The sequence below is a fragment of the Meleagris gallopavo genome, chromosome 11, assembly GCF_000146605.3.
Source record: "Meleagris gallopavo isolate NT-WF06-2002-E0010 breed Aviagen turkey brand Nicholas breeding stock chromosome 11, Turkey_5.1, whole genome shotgun sequence".
Taxonomy (NCBI): Eukaryota; Metazoa; Chordata; class Aves; order Galliformes; family Phasianidae; genus Meleagris; species Meleagris gallopavo.
Window position 1 is genome coordinate 8,766,927 of NC_015021.2, and position 22,428 is coordinate 8,789,354.

Sequence of the window (22,428 nt, forward strand, 5' to 3'; positions counted from 1 at the left end):
GTAATTTAATTTAACAAGATGAGAATATAGACACAGAATGAAGTGCTGTAGCTTGTGTTCAGTGTGGTATTAGTACAATAATTAAGGATTATGCCATAATTTAACAGAATCATAGCATCAGGATCAGTGGTTTATCTACTTCCATTTTGGGCAGATTACGTGCCTAAATTGACTGATTTTGTATTCAGTATTTGCTTAGTTTCCTAGATAGTTTGGAATATTTAGTTCCCTTTCTCCTGGCTTTGTCCTGGCCAGAAAACAAAATTTGTAGATTGACAGATATTTAAAATCAATTGCAGTGACAGGAATTCAGATGCGTTCATTTTAAAATATACAATACATGAAATATCAATTTTCTTACCTCAAAATCAATTAGCTGCAAGTCAGCTACAAGGGTACTAAGGAGACCACTGTTGTACAGCTCCTGAGCAAGCTGTGCCACAGCTTCTGTCTGTGGTTCTTTTTCATTTGTGCCATACAAGATTTCTTTCATGGCAACAAGGTTTTTTGAGACCTCCTCAGTGGCCTGAAGAAAATGGGGGGAAAAAGAAATAAGTTAGAGCACAGAGAACACCATTTGTCTTTGTAGCTGCATACTGTTATTCTTATCAACTGCACACTTCCATAAATCACGAAAAGACAACCTGTTAAGAAAACAACAGATAATCTTTCTGCATGAAAGGTTGTTATGTGCTATTAAAAAAAAAAGAGGCAGAGACAAGACAAGCTATTTAATTAACAAGTTATCAAAAGTAAAATCTCTTCTTTTTTTTAGTGCCTCTAAGCTTCCCATTCAAAAATCTCCTAAAGAATAGTGACACTATGAAAGGAATTGGACAACATTTCTATTCTGTAAAACAGAGGATCAGACTGGACACGACAGAGATGTGTGCTTGTCTAGCAAGCTGCCCAGGGAGACACCTGCCCTCCTTCTGCAGATTTTGCACATAGTAGATCTCCTGGCAAATACCAGCTTCACACCACAGTCACTATGCATGAATTCTTTCCTTTCCAAAGAAAAACCCAGAAGAGAATCTTACTCAATCTTCAGGTTCCCTCAGTACACAAGAACGAATTGGCAGCAGGACCCACAAAGAGCGGGTCTTCCAAAGAAAACTTCAATACGGGGGCAAACGAAAGCATCAGAAGCTTCCCATTTGAAGTCCAGAAGACATCAAGAATGACTGCCCACATTGGGAAGCCAGTGCAAGGAGTGCCTGTGGCTCTGCTGGACTGGAGCAACGCTTAGCAGTGGAAGCAAAGATCTCTTAGTAAACAAAAATCTACAAAAATACTTCTAAACATCCACTTCTGAATCTTAAAAACACAGTTATCTTGGAGGGGAGAACTATTTTAAATATATATGTTTGTATAGCATAGCTTGGGGATAAAAGACTGAAAAATGATTATCATATATAATAGGTTTGGTCATGTTACATTAGTTCTTCACGTGCTTAAAAGGTATGAATGGTCAATGGGTGCACTCATTTTTAGTAATTAGATGAATCTGACAACAAGTATGCATAGACTCCAAAGCATTCGTTTGGTAGCACATGGAAAATTAATAAAGGGAAAGAATGAGAACTTTCTGGATATTGCCTGTGTCGTCAGGGACACAGAAGAAGATTTCTCATCTCTGGGTTATATGTAGAGAAGCATAAGCATGACCCATGTTCTATTAAAGCCGAAGCCATTCCAGCTTTGCTAGGTATGTAAGTAAGGATCCTGTGACCTTTAAGGAGACTCTAGATCATTTTTTGCTCCTCCACAACTTTCCACTCCACATTTTCCTCCATTTTCTCGCTAATTTCCAGTTCTCTTCTCCTTTATTTCAATTGCACAGAATTTTCTGCACGCTGTTAGTAAGACAGCAAGAAGCAAGTGTTCATTTTGACTGCTTTGACTCATGGCACCCCCTACAGAAGCAGACTGAGAAAGCCAGCTTGCCATATTATGCCACACAACTGCTCTATTTCTTTATAATTCAGAAGAAATGAATCTTTGCTAGGAAAAGAAGATGAATGTTTGTCAAACACAGAGCTACACAGGGATACCCTTGAAGCACTGCTACCAAGAAAAGAAACAATAAAGAATTCTACTGTAGTTTGTCTCTGCACACCAGTTTAAAAAGAGGGGAGAAGAAATGCTGAGGTTCAAGGAGCTGTTTTAAGCAGACAATGGCAACCCTGAGGACATGCCTGTAGCTAAAAGTATTTCAGATGCAGAATGGAATTTAGTTAGTTACACCTAAAAATGTAATGCTACAGTAAATATCAAGTCAAGAGTTAAGTGAAAAACTAATTTAGAAATTCAAGACAGACAAGAAAAGGCTACCTAGTATTGCTTGTATAGGCTGCCTAGCATCGCTTCCTAATATACAGATACCAAAATAATTGCCTTCATTTGGCAGGAAAGAACATCTGGAAAATCAAAATGCACAACGAAATTCATTAAAAACAAACAAAAAACCCAAAAACCAACCCAAGTTCAAAAAAGCGGAATTAATCATATACATTCCAATGTAACATAAACAGGGTGTATGTTATATATACAGAATGTATATGTTTACTATACAGATCATCAATACTGAGGAGGAGCAACCATGGGGCAGAGCCTAAAACAAAAATGCTGTGACATCCATTTAAAATTCAGTGGTGTCAGACAAAGACAATGAACAATATCTGATGATAAGTCAGACTACAGAACTAAAAATGGAAGGAAAGGAAACAAAAACTCTTGTGTTTTTATCCTTTTGTCAGTGATAGGAAGGTATTGCTTAAAAAGAAGACTCCATGCAGTCACATGTATGACTGTCACTCCCAAATTTGCTGCACATCTTCACAGCTACAAACCACTTTGGTTTATTCCATTCTCCAGGATATTTCTGAATTAGCCAATGCCTCATTTAGATTTGTACAGCAGCAACACTTGAGTTTTATGACAAAATACTCACCTTACTTACAAACCAGTGCTGCTCAGCAGGCTCTAAGCCTATGGCTGTTCTGCACACATTGAGAATGTGATTACAAAAACTGCATTACTAATGAAAATGTTCACAAAGAACTGTAAACTACCTCATAAGTTTGAGCCTCTGTTTAGAGATCATTTTTTCTAGCCTACAAAATTATCAAAAGCAGCAAATACTATTTTAATAACTCCATTTAAATGGATTGGATTTTGAAACTCTTACAAAAACACAGCATACAGTTCTGTAAAATGCATGATGATGTATATCAATGCCACTAGGTTAAAGGCAAAAAATGCTTACACCAGTTGTCAGCAGACATCTGCCACAAAGAGCCCGGTTCCATTGGAAGAGAAGGCTGTCTTTTCACTCCCTACTTCCAACAATTAAAAAAAAAAAAAAGAATACCAATAATCTTTGCCCCTTACTGGATCCTTTGAGTTGTTAATCAAAGCCCACAGTAATTGGCAAGGAAGAGTACTTAACCTTTTGTTTTCTCTCAACCATGAATTAATGGCAGAAATGTGCTTAACAAATGTAAAATTTCACTGCTTTGTAAATTTCAGTGTTAGCTCACTGAATAAAATCTCAATCTACATCTCTAGCACCATGACATATATTACAATCTGACAGAGGAATCATATAAAGAAGCATACTGTAGTATTCTGTCCAGTGAATTGAGCTGGTTAAATTAGAGAGACCGTAACTTTCTTAATTATAATTTCAGCCAAAAATCTGTGTTGTTGGGTTTTTTCCCTCTTTTTGTAACAGTCAACCTGCATGAGTTAACAATGTGGCTGAAACTACTACCAGAAAGCCAAAACTGAAGCTGTCATGAGCAGGTTAACACAAAGTCAGAGAGTAGGGAAGAACAAGTCTATTACGTGAGTAAATGTTTACCTTCAAGACAGTAAATGTGTGCCACAAATTAAATGAAATGGCAGCACAAAAATAAATGCTAACGTAAGCCAAAGAGGAAGAAGAGATGAAAATAAAATACTAACTAATGCAATAGCTCATGAGTAGGTCCCACTTACATGGAAAGATTTTTCCTTTCTGAAGACAAAGAAAGCAAGAGAAGGAAAACTAACAGCATTTCTGTTAAACATTTTTCAGATATAAAGAACCTGTCTTTGCAACTTTCTGAAGTTACCTTCGAATAGAATAAAAGATGGCCATCTATTCCCTCTGTCCTAAGTAACAAACTGCAGCCAGCAGTCACTCAGCCATAGTAGGGGAGGCACTGACAGCACTGAGGTACAGTTTGGCTTCTGCGCACACTTCAAATCTCATTTTCCAAGTATGTACTGCAAACCTACACAACGTTTCAAAATGACCTGGAGAATTACCTGGTCAATTTTCTTCCAGTACACACACAGTTCAAAAACATATAGATCAACATGCAGCTAGAATTCACTTCTCAAGCTTCAGATTTCTATTTATAAAGCACATTTTGCAGTATTACAGGGTAAAACTTTCATAATTACCTAAGATGCATCATGACCATTACTGTTTTTCACATCTTTTTCTTCAAATAATCCAAGGTATTCAAAATGGTGATTAATTACAGCTTTAATTTTTAGGGAAAGTTATTAATACAATTCTTTTTTACAAATCTGTGTTTCCAAGCATGCTTGGAAACTGTCAGAGCACATCCTCTGCATAACAGAATGGCACTGAGTTGCTACTGCATTGTAGAACTACCCTGAACTGCATATTAAAAGCAGTAGAAAAACACTGGTTTGTCTTTGGAAGCTAATAATGTATAAAACAATACAATGAACTTAATTTTGTAGAAGAAATACTTAAAATGATTAATTTTGAAATGTTCAGTTCGCTTCAACGAATGCTGAAGTATTCATAGTCTAATTTATATATACAATTTAAATTCTGCATGTTCAAGAGTAACAAAGACATGCAACTGTGTATACTTCATTTAAGATACAAGGTAGTGTAGGACAAGTAACACAGGCACAGAAGTAACACCCAAAGGGGTGTTCTCACTATAGAAAGAAACCAACACTGCATATGCAGCATGATACTCAGCCCTGAAAGCTCACCGCTGTTATCTGACTGGCTACAAAAGCACTAACAGACTGGATAGAAAGTGGGCATGAAATCAAAATGTTCAATCAGTTAGACCTCTGAAGATATGACTGGCTTGTAATATAATGAAAAGCTTTCTCTGTCAAACCAGCAAACTATCTAAGAAACCGAGATAACCTGCTACAGCCAGAGTCGCCTTCACAGAGGTCCTGGCTTGCCAACAAAACAATTATTTCCTGAAGAACCCACGTAAGGACACACAGGAACGGGCGTTGTGAAAATTCAGATTCACCAGCTGATCTCTTGTGAGTAATGAGGATAACAGAGGCCAGCACCACCCACCTCAGTCTTGTGATTGTCAGTATTTAACCCTTTTCACGTCTAACCTGGTGAACTTGTCTTGTCTTTCCTCCTTCGTGCAAAATGTACAGCCTCTTACAATGCAGGATGAAGCCACACAGGCTTAGTACATTATTTCTTGTCAAAGATGGCTCATAAATGAGGTCTTTAAAGAAGATGGAGGTATGGGATTAAAGATCAGCAAGAAGCCAGTTGTATGTAATAATCCGTAGTTAAAGCATCAAGAACAAGGCACGTGAAACAGTGCACAGCTACGCACAAAGGAATGAAGCTGGCCTGTTTCCTATTAGACATCTACACAAAAAGATGACACTAAAGAGTACAGACTTCAACATCAAGCTACATCTCCAGGAATTAACAGTGAGGTTGACATGAAGGAGGCAGTGCCAAATCTCATTCTCACACTCCTCAGAACGCACCTACCCCTCCTCTCATGGCAGATGTCTTTAATAGAGAAAGAAGAAAAGCAGCAGCCAATGAAAACCCTCCCAGTTTTTGTGCTAATGCTCTGTCATGAGCTAGGATAAAGAACAGCACAAGACAAGAGCATGCATTCGCACAGGACCACAATGTCCTCGCAAGACAGAAAAGCATCTAGGAAAAACCACTATGGTACACTGCAAGAAATCTGGAACACATCACATCCTGGCACTGGGGCATAAGATGCTGATCCTACAGAGTAACAGGATAAAGACTGCTACACAGTTAAGATCCAGCTTCTCTTACGCTTTCAGCAGTAGTGCCAAATCTGGATGAAACAATGTGGAGAGGCTGGCCGAACTGTGCTTAGAAATACTGGAAAGGTTTGTGACTAACTCCTGTGCTTGACTCTGTAAGGATGCCAAGAATGGCATTAACAAAACAGTTACCTCTGGGAGAGGATTCAAGGGGCATAGCATAACCTGCTTCAAAAGCTGGCAGACATGAGGAGGGGGGTCATTTTGTTTTGTGCTTCAGTTTGAGGGATTTTTTTTCTTTTGTTTTGAAGAAGTGTTGGCATCTATGCCCTGGTACTGAGCTTGAAGGAAAAACTTTATCTGAACTGTAAATAACCCCTCTTAGACAAGTCGGTAGGTAGGAAGCAGCCGCATGCAGGCTGAATCTGCAGGTAGTTTTTAATGAAGCTATCAAGATTACCAGTTGACAAGTAAACGACTGTTGCAAGGTAGAGATCCTGAAAAACAGGTACAGATCCTGAAGTAGCAAACCACCCTATTTAAAGGACACTGCAGTAGCATAAGAAATTTACGCCTTGCCATCTTCTTGGGGGCTGAAGAAAAAGCTCACAGGAAAGAGAAAGAGAAGATACAAGTATATACACTCCACTGATAGTCACAGGGACTCAGAGCTGCTTGGTTTCGCTAACAGAGCCACTTTGCTCTGTGACCACTCACACAGCCAAGCACAGAAGCACAGCAGTAAAGCTACTACAGTGGGCACGAGCATGGGAACACTGTATGACTGTGAACTGCTTGTTAACACCTGCAACGTCCTACAACTCCAAAACAAATATTTTAAGTATCACAACAGCTGCCAGTGGTATAAAAATGCAAAGCCAAGCAACACGAAATACACCATTTCAAAGGAACATCATAGCCTGTCCTTTATCAGAGTATTAAAAAAATCCTAACTGGTTCAGGGCGAAGAGCTGTAAATTTCCTTTCTGTTTTCTTCCATTTAATTAGTGTTTAGCAACTTGAAAATCCCAATCATACCTTTTCTGCCTTCTTGTCAGATATATCCTGCTTTTCTAGAACTGCCATACTTTCCTTCAGGTTCTTCACTATGTCTGCAGGAGACTTGTGGGATTTGCCAAAGGGGAACGGCATGATTGCGAGCCACCAGGTCTTCCTTCTACAGCCCCTGCTTCACCTGGAAAAGGAAGGGAAAAAAACCAAGTCATAAATAGAAGCACGAGGCCACTGTAACAACATACATGAAGAGAATTCAGCAAAGGCATTCACATATGGAATAACCACCCTTGACAGTTCATCTAGAGCTTACCATCACAAATCTATATGCTAACTGTGCCTTTTCCCTTAGCACAAAATACAGAAACTAACAATTCACATTAAAATAATTACTTCATGTTACAGGAAGAAATTGAAGAGTACATTAATTATATCCAAAGCCACACATGGTAAAGAAGCCCCATATAGGAGAGACTAATACATGTAAGTTATTGTAATCAATTCCATCAAGCAAAATGTTTTTATATTAGATTTTTGACACAAGGCATTGTGCCTCAGCTGCACTGCAATGACTGTCCAGGTACACACTTTTATCCATACTCATTCCACAAACAAGCAAAGCTGACAGCAAGGCGTACTTCGTACAGAAGCTAAGAGCTCAGTGCAGGTGAGCCTGCAGGCAGCAGCTCTCACGTAGGTCCTAACACTTGCTATGCTCTGACTTTCTCATGCCAATATTGCTGCAATTTCATTCTGAAATACTGTCTCTCCCTGACTCATTTCAAGGGAAGACAACTTTGTCATCACTAGCAAGGGCTTAAACAAGGCACATGGAATTACTACAACTAAACATCAAATCCACTTTTTTCAAACTTAATGGTAGCAATTCTCCTTCACTGTAATACTTGGCTTCTGCAACCAAGTACATTTGTTCCTCTGTATATTTACATATATATATATATTCACTTCTGTGTACAAAATAGACAAATATTATTAGTATAAATGAGTGTACAAAAGCTTTTATCTCCACTTTAACGACAATAAAAATGTCTTACAAATGAATACACTTCTAGAACTCTAATCTAGATAGTGAAGAGCAGGAAATCCTGCATTCGAAATGCTGCCAGCTCTGCTTGGGCTGGACACAAAAGCCAGTGAGAGCTGACAGAGCACAGATAACTGTCATTACAAAGAAGGGATATTAGCCTGAAATGAGTAAGTTCTGCACTCAGACAACGCCAGCGAGGTTAATAATGAGCCAATCATAACTTTAAAGTTTCTTATCTAACACCAAGTACTTTGATCCTTGATTCAAACATTGGCTCATCTGCTGTGAACTTTATTAAAGCTGATCTGATCCAATCAGGTTATGCAAGAATTAAAAATATTGATTTTACACTATTTTTGAGTTATGCCGATTTTAACGCAAACAATTTGGGCTGCTCCAAGGACAGCAGCTAAAAGATGAAGGACAGAAGTAACCCAACCCTCTGCCAAGAAAGTGTCCATAAAAACATGCATCAGGAAAGCAGCTGCACAGATGTTGCCTTCACCATTTCACACCTGCCACCGGCCTAGCACGGTGACAAAAGGACTAAGTCAGGTCGTTTTTTAAATGGGAATACTTGCAGATGAAAGGTAAAACTACAGCATGAAGGTAGCTGCAAGATCCATCCACCAACTACCAATCTTTTCCAGATCACAGATACCTCCTGCGCTCTCTGCAGTAACAAGAGGTTGTAAAAACAAAACTACAGACACCGGACAGACTCCCTAGGAGATATAAACCAACCACACATCACTCCTTAGGCAAGAGGATGTTATGCCTCAACTTTATCACATGTGAATGGAAGAACAGGGGAAAAAAAAGTCACAGGAATTCAAGCATTTCTCTGAGAGAATAAAAATAAGGGAAACAAAATTAGAGTACCACAGCAATACACATAGAGAATAAACAGAACACAGAAAACATCTGTCCACATTTATTTCTTGGTCACAACTACATTACTTCTGATCTAAAAGACATAACATACAAAGAACAGCAGCAAATATCTGTTGTTATGATCTGCTCAGTGTCCAGGCTTGCAAAACGGGACTTCCTTCCACAGACTGCTCAACTGCTTCTTCAAATTAAAAATAGCCAGCACTGACTTATGAAACGTGCCAGCGTCTGCATAAGTCGTAGGCACAAGTCATAAACAACTTCATCTACTAGCAGATCTATTAGAAGATAATCAATTAATAACAGCATGCATTTATACTAAGTGTTGTTCCCAAATCAGGTACGTTTCTGAATGAATTTCTCATAAGCAATTTAGAAAGCAAAGGAAGGAAGAAGGCAATCCACACACAAATGCCAAAGGTGGCATTTTGCTTCAAGGTGTTTCATTTGTTCTAGATATCGGAATAAAGATTATTTCTATTTCACTTGTATTACCAGAGGGAATGCACTGTCAGGAACATCCTTTGAGGCCTCAAGACTGAAGATCCAACCAACCCTGGAGCAAAACTGTACTGACAGACCTGTGCCCATCCTGCCAAGAAAAGCTGGGCAGCCCCTTGTCTCGCAGAGCTGTGCTTAATGCGGCTCTGAGAACACACACCAACTGTTCCCTCCTCAGCCTAGCAAAGCCACACCAACACCCTGCAACAATAGACAATGCCAACATCTGTGTGAGATCGGAAAGAGCTGCCACCACCCACATCTGCAGAGTGAAAAAAAAGGAAGCAACATCAAATGACATTTTCTGTGAATAACTGAAGAACAGACCTCACATCGTGTCAAATGGTAATTGTTTCACATCCCCAGCACCTGGATTTCTTGTGAACTCATTACAAAATCTTAATTGTAGCTTTACAAAGGGATCCCAGAAGCTGCAGCAAGTCCATGGATGGCTTGGTGCTCTGTCAGGCTCCTTTGCTTTCCCTCACCTTCCCAAAGAGCTCCCTGCCTTCAGCTGTTTGTTGGAAGGGACCCTGGGCAGGATCTTACAAATCCCTGGACTCCTTAGGCACGCCTTTCATTTCACCAATATTCAAGCACGGCAAAGCCAACACAAAGAGGGTCCTCAAAGTACTGGTGTTGCAGCCACAGGCAGAAGCCTTTCAGCACTCCACAAAGCCAGTGGGGCCGTCCAACAGCAGCACAGCATGCAGCCAACAGAGCCAAGGCCACGTGCTCAGCTGCACCAGCACAGTTGGGCTTCTGGGCACCACGGGACAGCAGCACCCCTGCTTCACCTGCACAGGAATCCCAGCTCCACCATGCAGCAGGATCCACCTGCAGTTTGCTTTGTATGTGGTTAGTGACCACACAAATTAAATCCAATCTTATATGCTCCATATAAAACATTTATTATTAATATTTGTAACTCAGCAGATAATGCTTAAAAACGTTTGTTTCTCTGCGTGGACAACCCTGCTCCAGGAAGTTGCTACAGGAGCAAATACAGGAGCATGATAAGTAAAATATCTCTCTTCAAATAGAATGTTCAAATACATTCTAATTCGCAAAAAATAGATGCAATAGCCCAGGGACTTTTCTCTTTCAGTTGGGATCTTTCTCTTATGTGAAGGGTAAGAAACCATGCTGCCCATGCAATAGTACAAGTGTTACAGTACAAGCCATGGTTACTCAGCAGTGGGAAGCTTTGGTTTTGCTTTAAATGAAGCATGCTGTAAGAAGCATGCACTCCTGTTTCCAATTAAGCTCCTTGTTAGGTCATGGAGCCCAGAACTGCACAGCACACTGCAGGGGAGGCCGCACCAACACCTCTGCAGAGTGGCCATGCCATGCTTAATGCCTTCTAACATGCATGCTGCCCTCTTGGTCTTTCAGCCAATGCTATCTGAGTGTTGTACAGAAAAATCTCATTGCCCATGTTGTGAAACAGCCAGGCACACTAACCTTAATTTCATGCTCTATTTTAGGCCTCACAGTATTACATGGTATTACTCTTGCTTCCCTTAAAATAGTCTGTGGTACATTAAATGTTCAGCTAGAGCCTGCTGCTCTGTTCACATGAGGAGAGTTTCGGTGACTGCTTTTATTAATGAGGAGGGAGGAGCAAAAAACCCCTTCAGGCCCCTTGTGGCTGCGTGTTAACAAACTCAGGCCCGCTGAAAATGCACATCCAGCATCCAGGTGGTACGTAGTCAGAGTAAGGAGAAAACCACTCAAGATCTAACAGAGCTTCAACAGGGCCAACCACTTGGGTTCCCAAGGCAAAGGAGCCCATGTAACCAGGGGAGGCTTCACTCCCATCCCATGCCTTCCCCTGTTCATACAGCAGGGCTAACAGCACACAGGGATGGTCTTCAATAAATACAAATACATAAGTTAATGCATTTACAAAGACAAAATGCCCACAATCAGAACAGTGAGGTCCACCCTGTGATCAACAATTCACCAACCTACTACTGACAAAATTTGCTGTCTCTTACTGAAGAAAAGTATGCTTGTACTACCAGTTTGATGGAGCAGGAGTATATGTGTCCCTATATAACTGAATTATCCCAAGAACTTGTTGTTTTCTCATGTATCTCCTGCATTAAGGACCTCAGAAAGCCAGTATGAAGAACACCACCACCATAGATCAGCTTTGTCTTGCCCTATTAGTCAAGGTCAGGTCACTTAGAAATCACCACTCTGAAGGCTGGTTGGAATAACAAGAACAGAAATAGAGAGAAATGATGCATTTTTAAAAGCACTGCTCCACTCAGACATTCCTGGTGATCAGAGGGAGCCTGACAGCCACTGCTTTGATCCAGGAATCAGTTTTTATGCCAGCTGCCATACTCTTCAGGAAAAAAATACTCCAGAACTTCAAAGACAGAAGTGGTGTAGTATTAGCAGTGCAGCCTTCCCACATAGGATGACAGAATGTCACCCTTATTTTGGCAGGCAGCTGTAGCAATGCCCCAAGCATTCTTCCTGCAGGTTGTGCACAGGCAGGCAGTACCAAGTGCCACTCAGCAGCCCAGCACTGCCAGCCTCTGGGCACTGCACAGCCCCAAATGGCTGCACCCCCTCAAACTGCTGCACCACCCCTACCTGCACACGAGCAGCTGGCCAAAGGCAGTATGCATCATTCCTTCAGGTTGTCATTTAAATTGGGTACTCACATTCATCATTAAAACATCTTCCATGTTTTTCATTTTCTGTTGCTTGCTGTGTCTTTCCATACCCTGGTTCTGGAGAAGCATTTTCCACAAGATCAAACAGCTTTTTAGAGCCCAGGCACTGCACCTGAACCATTTCTCACTTCTCTTTTTGGTGAGCTAACCAAACTGGAGCATGAACATCTCTCACTCAAGCACATCTCAGAAGCATAATCTGCTAACATAAAACACAGGCAAAACCTCCCTATCATGCAGGAAATGGGACTGATAGAGCACAACCCACGCCTCCAACTACTTGGGAGCTCCAGAGTGAACTATTTGGTATAACCATGGCCCTGCCTGCAGAACTACACCATTAACAAAATGGCTACGGTGGTAAATAGCAATGAGTGGCACTTCCAACTGCTGTAGGAGCACACTACAAGTCTAAGGCATTTCTGCTGTTCTCTATGCACTTCTGCACATCTTTTGAGTACTTCCAACACAATTTTAAAGCACGGACTCAAGGACTACGCTGGCCAACTCACATGCATGAAGTCACACCTCCAGCACACCGTGTACCTGAAGCACCACTGACTCCCACCAGGATCTGCTCAACAGCTCCAGGATTAGAACAGTCTGGACTGCTCTAACATCTTGTGAGGAAGAGAATTTATACATACATTGTCTTTGTACGAGACAGGCATGTTCATCTCATGCTGATGACTCCTGCTTGTCATTAAAAACCAGCATCTTCCTTAAAATCCACCATTAACTTGTTCTATTAACTCTGCAGCACACAGAAGCTTTAGGCTGATTCTGAAGCAGTTTCACAATTCTGCATTACAGCATTATTCGTGGTCTCACCCATTTAAAGATGAAAACACAAAAAAAAAAATCTCAGAATTATAACTCCTTTCAGAGAAAAATGAAAATCCTGACCATTCTCTGCTGTAATAGGACGAACAATCGAGAGAACAGAATAGACCAGTTCAATAGATTCAGAAAAGATGGAGAATCAGAAAATAAATGTCTATGTAAGAATGAGACACATAATACGAGACAGCTTCTTCCTTTGTGAAAATTTCCTTCTAATTAAGTCCCCAGCAGTTCACAGCCCTGCTTGTTTCTTTAGCACCGAACGCCAGCTGATTCCCTTCATTAAGCAGACTTCTCTCCTGCCATTCAATTACTTTACTGATCCTTATTCCTCCTTGAGAGCCTGCTTCTCCAGCAGACATCTGCATCCTGCTGGGGAGACAGGGCAGCCACTTTCATTAGCCCCTGCTCACCCACTGCAGCCTCCCCAGACTGCGCTCTGCTTTGGTGCCCGTGCATCATTTTATTCATTGCAGTTTAACACGCTGCCACAAAGCTTTTGCAGAAACTAAGTAAGAATTGTTTTAAAGGAAGGTTGCTGTACTTAAGGGGCTTCAGAGATCCAGCACAAGCACAAAAGCTTGTTAGTACTAATACTCAGTATCTGAAATCCTAGTTCTTTCTCCATATGTAAGGAAATCTTATGACTCAGCTTCTTTCCCTGGTGTGCAGTTTGGAGTTACCCCACCCATTCATTTCCCCACAAACCTTAGTGCTATACAGCAATATGGTATACAGAGAAGCATGCAGATGCCTCACCCATTCCTTGGTAAGCTTAATATAGATACATATACACACACGGACATACACACAAAAAGTAAATGGTATCTCAAACACACTACATAAAAAGCAAGAACTTACTTCAATAAATGCAGTAAGATAGCATGCCCACTTCTGGCCAGGTGGAAAGTCAAATACATTTCTCATAACCTGGCATTGTAGTCAGTCCCCTGATGGCCCAGATGCCTTCATCACATCATCACGAAACCCAGAATATTTCTTCCATGATAAAAAAAAAGGCTACAATTATGTACATGCCATTCTACTCACCCTTGGAAGCAAAAATGCAAAAGCAAAAGTCTCCTTTGTTTTGGGTGTTGTTTTTTTTTTTTTATTATGCAGGTAGGGGTTAATTTTGAAAGGGAAGAAAGTGGCAAAAAGTTCGCTGCAGTTTAATCTCTGCCTTCACACACTGCATTATGGTCTACATGTGATGTTTCAGTAACTACATACAACTGCATGAAGTTTTAACTCAGGAACTGCGCAAGTACAGGAAACCCCACTAACACTGCAGCATCAGGGCTCTGTTTTTAAGATAGAAAGTTGGTGGTGCAGTGGGCACAAGGAAAACAGATCATTTATAACATGAGTTAATTACTTGAGGAAGGAGGCTGACAATGGTAAGCATCAATACAAGACAGAGATGTAAATGTATTTGCACTTTCGGGAGATGGTTTCTTTTTAAGAGAAGCTGAGAATGGTCAAACTACAAGAATGATGCAATTTTCATTAGCAAGAACTCTGTTTTAGTATTACTTTGTAAAATAACATTAAGAAAATGAACAATATTTTGCCTACAGTTCCCTTAGTTCCTTTGGAGACCAAGTTTTGTGGCCTGCATGAAACTTGTCACGCTCAGCCCAGTTCCACTTCAGAAAACCCATCGTAGCTCTCCATGTAATTTATCTGAAGAATGACAGCATCTGTAATAAACATAACTTGGACAGGAAAAAGATCACTTGAAGAATGACATGTTAAAAAATTACGTTAATGGGCTACTGACCAACAATCCAGACATAGCACAGGAACATCCTAAAGCCACTGACTTAAGAAGTAAGAAGACAGATCAGGGAGTGTCCACCTTACCTAAACGATTCCTACTGACCACTCTGGAGCATAAGGAACTACCTGTCTCTGCTTTGACGTGCTCTGTCAAGGCTTCCCTTCTGAAAGAAGAGATTTGGGAGCTCACAATTAAAGGCTTTTTTTGTTAGGATACTGTACAATTCACCTCAGTTCCAACAGTCACTTCAAAACCAGCTGAGATGACATGTGGTCAAGGATAGCTTAATGGCTGTGGGCTCTTCTGTGCATTCTCCTGACAGGAGGGCAGAGACCCACAACCACACGCACCGCAAGCAGCTCCACCATTCTGCCATCTGCAATTCCTCTGAGATCCTATCGGCACGACACAAAGACTAACATGTACCTTATTCTGAGATCAGCTCTCATGAATCCAAGTTGATTCCTGCTACATCAAACGGAGAGAACTTGGCACCCTACGCAATGATTACATCTCCTCTGCAAGGCAGTTCCTGGCCAGTAACCGATGGGAGCCGCACACTGAGTCACAGCGGTGCGAGGGGTGATCAATAAACAAGCTCACAAGCATGACCCCACCACGTTTGTGAGTTCTTCCCTTCTAGCTCATCACATCCCCATTCAGTAAAGGGAAAAATTGTTTGGTTATTTTTTTCCTTCCATCACCTCTTAACAAGCACAAGGAGTTGACGTACAATCTCTGAACTGATCCATAAGGTCGCCACTCATTTGATGAACTTGCTTTCTGCCAAACCTCTATTTCTGCTCCAGGCTCTGGCACTTAAGATGCAGTTCTGATGACAATACAAAGAGCTTACTGATACAGCTGCCTTGTTAAACCCTAGCAGTGAAGATACAACTTGCATGAGTGAAAAAAAAAACAATGAACAAACCTACTGGCCACTGTATCTGTGCTAGCAGTGTCCTGGTGCTCTCTCCTTCACCACCTCAAACCCAGTGTCCACGCTGCCCAAACTGGATGTGAAACTAATTTTCTTCAAAAGGAACTTCTGCCCAGCTTATTCTCAGATGAAAATCTGCTTTTTCCTGAGCACAACGTATCAAGGACGGTGTGACAGAGAGGGAAAACATTGCTAAGATCAGCAAAATCTGAGGCTAGCCAGGCTCTTTTCACTGAATACTCAAGATCAAGGATTAGCTTTCACTTGAAACAGCAAAAAAACACCAAGACACAGTATAGGCCAGAACATATCTGTGGCACTGAGATGCACACCTCCTTGCTTGCAAGATGTCACTGCATTTACAAGAGAAGAACTTAGGAAGAGTAAACAAACAAGCAAAACAGCAACCTCTAATTCACAGCCTCCTTCCAAGAACAGAACCCACCACAGTGATACAGAAACTCCACGTAAGAAATTCCGAAATGATGCTGCATCTAAAGCTGCCTGGAACACCACGACAGGTGTGTTCCTTTGGGGTAGAGCACAGGAAGACATACTTAAAGGCCAAAGACGATGCGTGTTTGCGCTAGAGAACTGTTAGCATTGAGAATTAGAACTTTAAGCCGTTGTGTTTTCCTACTGTAGCATGTATTTGTGGCAGAGAGGAGGAAGTTTCACCTTAACCACTCAATCCATGCTAGGAAATGCTATGCAGCATAGGAATCAAGAAGGGGGGAAGATCTAGATTGCTCCCAAAGATCTGCCCAGGCTCTTTTCATGGCAACTTAACCAAGTCATTCTGATTACTCACAAGGCACCAGAGGCAACTAAGACCAACCCTAGAAACAGCTGGTATTTTCTATCCAAGAGTCAGTATCTCACCTGCAAAGCATTTAGAGGTTTGCAAATCAAAAGTGTCTGACAGCTACCAGAGATAGCAGGTAGGAAATCAGGAAGCAACTAATACCAGCCCAGCTAACACAGCGAAATGCCAACCCACCTAACACACCTGAATCATCACTGAGGGACAGAGTTCAGTTATCTGATCTGCCTCCAAGAGCTGGGCTGGAGAAAGGAATAGCAGTTTCACAATTTTTTAAATAAAAGCTTCCAGCTTTCCTCTAATGCAGTTACTGCAGAAAACTACCAAGAGAAACCTGACAGAGGTTATCATCTCCAGAAGTTTAGCCAAGGAAACCAGTTTCTACAACAAGAGCCTCAAGAAATAAAAATGATGCAGCTATCAGAATTCACTGCCTTGGTAAACTCTCAAATTATTCAACAGCTTTGATTGTTTAACTTGGTTAGCTAATCTACAGACCTTACGGAAAGCCAGATCTTCTGTTTTGACATAAATCCTGGAAGTACGATTCCACAACGTTCCCAGTTAGGGACAAGTTGCAGTAACTTCTGCTGCACTAAGACTTGCTAGTGCTTGTAAGGATTTCCGACTGTGAAAAGTAACACATTGAGAAATTCAAAGTTCATGGCCAACAGCCCTTCTCCTCATTCATTAAAGAGCTCATTCTGAAATACAGATTTTAAATTTCTTCCCAGATTTGCCACAGTTAAGTTCTCAGCCTTGGAAAATACACCAAGGATGCCTGCAAACACCAGTGAGGGCACAACTCATCTTCACATTTAATCTAACGACTCAAATGCAGCAATGCAGTGCAGTTCCTACAGCAAGCAAGCAGCCTTGTGCAGGCAGTGCCAAAGGGAAAATATGATGTTTTGTTGGAGATGCATCATAAATCCATGCTTACATGGCCACTATGTTTTTTGTTCATCCATATGTGCACACACACGTACACTGAGGTTCCCAGCAAGAAGGAAAGTAAAGAGAATTCCTTTTCCTTTAGGCTAGATAAAAGCAGATACACACAAGCATGAAGGAATAAACACATCAGCAATGTTTTTCTAAGTGACAAGAAAGAAGAAAACAGACAAAAAGTCTTTCACAGAATTCAAAACTTCAATACACTCATAGGTTTGTCACCATCCCAACAGTACGACCCTGCACTGTGGCTATATAGTTCTTGTGACTCTTTTGGAAATATTCCCCATCTCTGCAATAAAGAGGCTTTCTTGGATCCAAGGATGCTGATCCCTTGCTGTGACACGTGGGGTGTGTGTTGCAGAGCAGGATGGCAAAGCCGTGCCAGTGCCCTGTGAATGGAGGCAGCTCCCAGCAGAACGCTGTTTATTCCAGCTCCACCCTGCTACTGCGTGAGCAGAGCTTAAACATTGCTCAATGTCAATTAGAGATGTAAAACGGAAACATATTAGTCAATACTGATGAGTCAATATACTGCTTTTCTTAGAGATTACAAACCTATACAACCGCGTGCAGAACAACACTTGTTTAGAAAACTGAGTATTTTCAAGAAGCTTCCTTCGCTGTTGACTATTCACCATGATATCCACAGAGAAAGCCCATCTCACCTGGCCACAGGGGAAATCTGGTAATCCTAGAACGGCTGTGTTGGAGGGGACCTCAAAGACCATCCAGTTCCCACCCCTGTTGTGGGCTGGGTCTCCAGTTCCAGCTGCCCAGGGCCTCACCCAAGCTGGCCTGGAGCACCTCCAGGGGCAGAACATCCGTGGCTTCTCTGGACAGTCTGTGCCAGCTCCTCACCACCCTCTCTGTGAAAAAATCCCCCTGACATTTAATCTGCATCTCCCCTCCTTCAGCCTAAAGCCATTCTCCCTTGTCCCATCAACACAGAGCAGAAAGTCACCAGCTGCACACCCACCTTACAGCACCTATCAGATACACCAGGTTACCAGGTAACCCACCGTGAGTGGAAGCCATGGGGAAAGGAGCTGTGAAAATACTCTGGAGCTCTAGCAGACAATATGGCACACAACATCACACACTCAAGCACCATTCTCTAAGTGTGCTCCTGTGCACAACTTGAATGAAAGGTCCTGCTGAAAAAACTGAAAATCAATGAATCAAACTTTTGGTACTGTACCAGAAGCGAAGCAAACTGAAGTTCTGATTTTCTCAGTCAACTTTTGAGAGATGAACTTAACTTCCTCAACACCCTTCTAACAAGATACTGAACAAAGCCCTCCAAAGGAAGGGTCCCAGCCCTCCACGACAAGCCCTCTCTTTAAATCCCCCTGCAAAGTTCCTCCCTTGCTGCCAACCTCTGCTGAGCAGAAACTGAGGACTCGAGCAGCAGGTGTTACAGGTTAGAAGAGTGATGCATTCACAAATTGTGTGGGAGACACTTTCCAGTGCTTACTTACATTACCTTCACTGCATGGCAGCACCCCAAAAGCTTATACTGAATAAAAGCTGACAGGCTTTCCTTCCTAAAATCATATTTCTCTGCAAACAAGCTTTTCTTTTGCTTTTCCTTTGCTGATAGATTATGTCATATTGTTATATGGTAATTCCAACACAAAACACATCAACCAAAATAAATTTCTTGACATATACTACAAGAACTATGATCTCCTGAAGCAGTGACATGCATGTTTTACAAGCAGCAATGGAAGCAAAGCATAATGAGAGAAATACCTTTTGCCCCAGTCGTACAACAGCAGCACAAGCTGCCTGCAGTGCTCAGGCATCAGGGCGGCACCACGCACAGTGCTACTGGGAAGTCAAGGCCTGCAGATTATTTTAGCAACTTCCTGAGCAGGACGCTGAAAAGTCAGGTACCTGAGAATGAACACGTGCCAAAGGTCCTCAGCTAAAGCAGCCCATGGGAATTTGGCAGCAACGCAGCCATTTTTAAGGTGAGAAGTTGGATTATACCTGAGCTTTTCGAAATCAAAGCAGTAACTGGTCAATAACTTCACTGAAGGATGTTTCTGAACTTAGTGAAACACACAGTCCTACACTAATTATAGCTTCACCATTTCTGAACTGCCTTCAGACATATTTCACTTTAGACACATTTCGCTTCTCAGTGAGGAATTCTCCAAGTGTTTCAAGGGAAAGGAGGAATGACAAAGCAAACGGACCTTCAGAAGCAAGCTGGGGATTTCATCAGGAGCAGAATCCTAAGGAACAGAAGGCTTGCTACAACATTCTGTGATATCCCCTACAATTCTGTGCCCCCTGGGCGGCCTTACAGTTTGCTTCATTCCAGTGTATTTGAAATCCACAGAGAGGAATTTTTAAAGCGTCTCTTCTGACTCTAAGAAATATCAGCTAAAATTCTCCAAACAAGAGACTTAAAAACCAAATTGCTGCTGTTTATTTAAAGCTAAGAAATGCACTTTCTATTTCTAAATTAATGCTGCCTGAGAAAGACAGCACGTGAAGGCTGCTGAGGAAGGAGCACAGCTCTTACTGTGCACACACAGCATTTTGGCTGTTTCCAGTTTGGGTCAATCCTCAACTCTTCATGAGGAGTCCTTATATAGGGACAAACACAGGAGCCATTTTGCTGCAAAATAAAACAGCAAAAGCATGAAAATCTGCTCGGGCTAAAGAAAGACCAAACTCATATGACACCAGCTTAAGCTGTAGGTACCAGTGAAGCATGCATATAAAAGCCTCCATCAAGTCTGCTAAAATAATTGAGGACAGCATCATCTTCTAATTTGACCTGTGTGCTCACGCTCGGGTGGGGGGAGGTGGCTACTGTTGCACTATTAATTTTGAAGAAGCAGATGACTCAAACCTTATTTTTGAAAGAAAGCTGCAAGATGTCTCCAATTAGACAGTGGTAATCATATTTTAATAGCTGCTCTTGTAATTAACCGTATCAGAAGGTGTCAGAATTACAGAAAAGCAGGGCCAGGAGGGAATTCAGAAGGTCATGCCAACGCTTTCCTGCCCCTGCCTCGAGCCTCTGAGCGCACGGCAGAGACTATCAAAGCCTGCAGAAATATTTTCCACAGATATTAAGGCTGCAAACTATTTATCAACAGTTCTGGAACGACTCAAATAGTCCAGAACGGATTCAGAAGTGAGGACATTGGTCAGTAATTTCAGCATTCACAAAAATGCCTTTAAAAAAGCTGAAAAGCGTAGCATGTACAGCACAAGAGTAAAGCCTCTCTTGACTACTATCAGTTAATTACTAAGAAACAAACTCATTAGCTTCCACGATAGAATGCAAAATAGATATCCATTCCCTCCTGCATAAATGTTTCTGAAAAGCAATCAAAGAATTCCAAGAGGTGGAGTTCTCTTAATACTGTCACACCCCCCCGGGAATTTACATTTGTCTGCACTTGATAATACCCAAAGAACACAATTATCTCTCAAAGACATATTGTCACAAAGTGTTACTTAGTTGGCACTTCTGCTTAGTCTCCTTTATTTGTATAAATACAGACCCTCTAAAGAAGCATCAGTTCTACATTGCAGCGCTGCTTTTCAACACTTCTCTATCTGTAAGCTGGTTTTAAAGCCCACGGAAGGCAGGGAGGTTTCAGAACCCCGAGTCAATCTAAGAGAATGCAATTAACTCGAAAGATCAACGCTATCAGCCCCTAGAAACATTCAGCAGGATGTTACTGCATACATACAAACTCCAGACACAATCTCCTCTCGTCTTAAGGCGCTTTCTCAGCCTGACAAAGAAAACCCCTAACACCACCTGTACCACACTGCCAGCAAGATAAGCATTCAAGCAGAATTCAGCCCAGCGAGCGCTACCTGGCTGACTCAATAGCTTCCCATGTCACAAGACAGCCACGAAGCTAATTGTAAAATATAATGCTCTTACAACAGTGAGTAAGTGACAGACAGGATCCCAGTGAGACACGGTGCCGGGGGCATCGTGCCGTCCTTACAGCTCAGCTGGGTTGTCACTGCTCAGGACTTCTGACACCAAAGCAGGTGCCGTGCTCACTCTGGATCTCACAGTATTTCCTGGCCTCTTTTTCCTCTCCAGTTAAAGGCTCATGCCACATCAACAGGTACTAGTGAGCGGGTATTAACTACAGGCACACAGCGTTTTAAGTGGTAAAAATCTATCGTTTCCAAGTCGAGATGCTAAGGTGCGAGCTCAGGATGTGACACTTCCTCTGACACCGTATGATTTCATGCGCGCTAGCACTGAAAAGGAAGAGATGCTTCCTGGAGATGAGCTGCACTGCTGGAAAGAAAACACCGGCCTTGTGTTAGAGCTTCTGATAGGTAGGTTGCAAACCACACACACAAAAAAAACTCGCCAATGTTTTGATGCTAATCAGATTTCACCTATGGTCGACACTTAAACTGCTTCCCCAAGCGCTGTTACCTGCCCCACTGAAACTGCATGGGCCAGGTCATGCTGTTGACTCTTTTGACTCACCAAACAAATGAAATCACACCATTCCCACAAGGCAGCATATAGGTTTTAAATAGATCATGTGCACCTTCATGGTGACTTATACAATAATTAAATTTTAGTTTTAGAAAAGGAAAGAAAAAAAACAAACCCTGAATATCTCCTAGTTTTAATGCGAGCAGCACATCACTGAGGGACTGCAGGAAAAAAGAACAAACGAAACAACTTTTTCCTCCCGTGGCACGCACGGATCGCAGCGTGCCGGCTTTCAGGGGCGGCAGCTCACAAAAAACGGGCTCTGAGCAGCGCCCTCGCACCGCTACTTCTGCGCGGGGCCCAAAGCGACCGGGAACAATTGTAGGAAGAGGCCTCAGACCCGGACGCTCCGAGGGCCGCACCGTGCCCGCCGCGCGCCCGGG

General features: G+C 41.9%; 1 protein-coding gene across 1 annotated transcript; it reads right to left on the minus strand.

Annotated features, from left to right (window-relative positions):
- Positions 1-304: 304 nt before the first annotated feature.
- LOC104912586 (calcium-binding protein 39-like) lies at positions 305-22,402 on the minus strand. The gene is made up of 3 exons (XM_010716469.3): positions 22,161-22,402; positions 7,087-7,243; positions 305-526 (listed from the first exon to the last, which is right to left on the minus strand). Exons 2-3 carry the CDS (start codon positions 7,198-7,200, stop codon positions 320-322), a joined length of 321 nt encoding a protein of 106 aa, XP_010714771.1. The 5' UTR covers positions 7,201-7,243; positions 22,161-22,402; the 3' UTR covers positions 305-319.
- Between the last annotated feature and the right edge of the window lie 26 nt (positions 22,403-22,428).